We start from the raw sequence: 3592 nt of genomic DNA, 5'->3' as shown, positions 1-3592 counted from the left end.
CCCGTGACGTTTAGGTCTACGTTTCACTGATAGCTAGAGAACACACAAGAGATGTAAAACCGCACTAGGCAATATCGATGCGACGAGCTTTGACTGAAGAGATTGTGGTGAGGGAAATCGATCCCAGGTCTCACATATGGAAAACCACTCACCCAACCAACTCAGCCAACTTCTGCGCGCAATAAAACTCTAATAAGTTAGCACTAAAGAGATACTTTACACCTGAACCTAAAGAATTGTATACACTCACCATTTCCATCCATTAGTTCAAGTAACAAAATAAAGGATCCTGTACACTAGTCATTCAAACATATAGAACAGAAGGCAAGACGACGATGAAGAGCAAGAAAGGGGTTCCGGCCGGGAACGGAGCTAGAACACAACTTACGGGTTCGACCAAACCCAGTAACTTTTGTCCAAACCATGTATTTGTTTTAACAAATTCATCGAATATGTACAACTTATTAATTTAGAACACAGTAACTTATAAAACGGATCAGATTCCGGAACCCATAAACTTCAAATCTTGGCTCCAACTTTGAATCCGGCCATCTCAACAACATGGCATTGAAGATCTACCTTGTTCTTTCAACCAGGGTCGGAATACAATTTTCGACTTAGGAGATGCCCGAGGGAATCGCATCAACTCCTCCGAGATCTTCAAGTATTGTCTTTCATTAACATCTGTATCTACCAAAATGATAGCTTTCCTGAGTAAAGGAGTAGAGCCAAGAATGAACCTTACAAAGCGCAATTCAATTCTTGAACCATGGAAATTTTTTATTTGCAACATTTGAAGGTTATTGAGTCGTCCTTGCTTCCTATCGTCTTGTTCTTCAATAAGATTTACATCCACTTCCATGTCGCATTTCTTCCTCTGGCTCAACTAAAAAGCAGTTTAAAAGTAAAATCAGTAGTGTTTTCAGCTCTTTACTCTCAAAATGCCTTACAACTCATGAATTCAGATACTTACCAGAATCTGAAGTACTTCTAAATTGGGAGAACTTCTAAGAATGCTTAGAAGCGGAGATATTTGATCTTCGCGGTCAAAATCACAGTCAGATAAATAGAGACATCGCAATCTGGTGAGGCGCGTGGGAGGACTCTCTGCTCCAGTACCAGAAGCAAAAAACTAGACAACAAACAACCACAAAAGAATAAGGTTAAATTTAAACATTACAAATATTTGCAAACATATCCATTTTTTCGCAACTTACCTTGAGGAAGTATCTGCCCAAAATAAGATGACTAAGATTAGGCCAGCTGTTGAGAAGATTCGTCAATTTTATTGCTTTATCTTGTCTGTTTAGTGAAACTTCGTCGTGTGATTCAATTGCAACTATCTTCAGCTTCGTGCATTCCATGAAAGGACTCAATTTTATTGTGTCATTGCCACAACCATAGAAACATAAACAAAAAAGGTTTGGGGCATATATATTCAACAAACCAAAACCACTACATTGCGTGAAACGCAGTCTCTCAAGGTTAGGCATCAAGATGGAAGAAGTTGCAGCGACTAATTCAAAAGCAACTCGCTTTAATAAAAGCGTTTTGAGTTTGAGGAAACCCCTAAAACTGCAAGGCGGTTTGAAAATGCAGTTCGACAGGACCAAACGTTCTAGTCCTACACTGTACACACAGGAAGGCAATTCATAAGGAGCATTGACAATGTTATGATTCTGAAGAGTGAGATCCATGAGACCGTTTGATGACAAAAATAGCATCCACTGATCGATAACTGAGTGCTGAGAAGAATGTATAACTGAAATATCTACGAGGAATATCTTAATGGCTCCATGGTGCTGCAACATAATTGTACTAATGATGTCTATTGTGTTTGACGACGTTCTATTTGTGCAAAACTCTGTATCAAATACGAGCTTCGGGTTTGAAGCACAAGCATATCTCCACGTACTAGACAAAATACTCATTTTTGCAGCGTCTTCGATAGACATGTGATCCTGAATCTGGTGTATGACATTAATAGGAAGATCCGATAGTCTATCGATTTTGCCCCTTCCAACTGCAAGTCTGTTGCAGCTATCTGTCATTGTGATTACAAATTCTGGCCATTTGAACAAAATATGTAAGAACTTAAATATATCTGAGAACATGTTCCAACGTGCTGCACATCTAAATCCAACTATTAATTATAAAAAAGAAAGTAATGTAATACTCCCTCCGTGAACCTGTTTGATTGGGCACGGAGCTTAAGAAATAATAAAGACTTTTGGAATTTATGGTCCTAAATAAGTCAAAAAGGGGTCCAAAGTATTTGTGTGTTTATAAAAGCTTCTCGTCAAGTGAAGAAATGTAAATTTAAGCTAAATTGTTACCAAATTTAGAAAGGGTTCATTCTTTTTTTGAACGGATTAAAAAAAAAATAGGTTCATATAAACAGGAACAGAGGAAGTATTGCCAAAGGCCATATAGAGATCATCCCATCCCTAAGCAGCCGATGTGGGACTCAACAGAGAAAACAACATATATAGCTAGAATAATCGTAATCTACATTAGAAAGGGAGGATTTTGTTTGATTATCAAAAGAACAAACGTAGAATTTGATACCTTATATGAATATTTGAAGAATTAATTCGCTGCACAATGATTTTGGAGAATCGTTTGACGTTTGCTGAACCTTCAAAAGTTGAGCACTCCCAAAAGTTCTTCTAAACCTCTATTAACAAGCCAAAATTAGCTTATTATTAAAAGCTGGGTTTTGAGTTTGTTTATCTTATTGTCCCTTCCATACTTTTATATTAATTTCCAAAGGTATAACTGCCACAAGCCAAGATCAGCTTAATTAAAAGCTGGGTTTTGTGTTTGACCAAATAGTTTATCTTTTTGTCCCTTGCATACTTTTATATTAATTTCCAAAAGTATATACTATCGTATATTACGTTCATATTTCCAAAAGATGTTAAAATAGTATATTATCTTGTCGTTTTATAGAAGAACAGGCATGTATCATGCATGTTGATTAGGTAATTGTAGGTGTTTGGATTAGGCATTATTGTAATTTGGGAATTCGAGTTAAAATTCAATTTTTTTTTTTAAACTTACGTATTGTTTGGAAGGTTGTTTCCAGTTGTATTGTATTGTATTGTTACCCCAGATACGATGTTTGTTTTGATTGTTAATATAAAACTGATTGTTTGCTTGTATGCAACCAATTTGGAGCTTTCACTATTATAGTAGAAAGATGATTCCCTGTGAGGAAGATGCGGAGGTTAGATGAATAAATTATTTTTATGAGTAATTCTTAATAAGCATCGTATTTAAAATAATCGAGGGTATTTTTAGTAAACTTAGCAGTACAGTACAGTACAATACAGTCAAACCAAACAATAAAGATGTTATTTAACAACATCAAACGATACAGTCTATCCAAATGTCGTATCCATCAAAACGATACAATACAGTACAGTACAATACAATACAATACATTATAAAACGATGGGGAACATGATCCAAACACAGAAGTGAATTGAGAAACAAATTGTTGACGCCAAAAATGGCCTCAATGGTGTTGCCGATGATATCTGCGGTGGTTTGGATACCATGGTTGACACGATTATTTAAGTAAAAAAAG

At 36.1% G+C, this 3592-nt stretch overlaps 1 protein-coding gene across 3 annotated transcripts in view; it reads right to left on the bottom strand.

Annotated features, from left to right (window-relative positions):
• Nucleotides 1–2724, bottom strand: part of LOC109209284 (F-box/FBD/LRR-repeat protein At1g13570-like) — a 3234-nt gene extending 510 nt beyond the window's left edge. Inside the window, exons 1-4 of one of the 3 annotated variants that reach the window (XM_019372528.1) lie at nucleotides 2569–2724; nucleotides 1218–2065; nucleotides 974–1132; nucleotides 449–886 (exon numbers count right to left, since the gene is read on the bottom strand). In XM_019372528.1, coding sequence (XP_019228073.1) covers nucleotides 554–886; nucleotides 974–1132; nucleotides 1218–2051 — 1326 coding nt within the window. In that variant the 5' untranslated portion in view covers nucleotides 2052–2065; nucleotides 2569–2724 and the 3' untranslated portion in view covers nucleotides 449–553. The other 2 variants (XM_019372527.1, XM_019372525.1) reach the window with 2 other exon arrangements.
• Between the last annotated feature and the right edge of the window lie 868 nt (nucleotides 2725–3592).

This window comes from Nicotiana attenuata, unplaced genomic scaffold (genome assembly GCF_001879085.1).
Source record: "Nicotiana attenuata strain UT unplaced genomic scaffold, NIATTr2, whole genome shotgun sequence".
In the NCBI taxonomy this organism is placed as follows: Eukaryota; Viridiplantae; Streptophyta; class Magnoliopsida; order Solanales; family Solanaceae; genus Nicotiana; species Nicotiana attenuata.
This window is presented reverse-complemented; position numbering and strand designations above follow the sequence as displayed.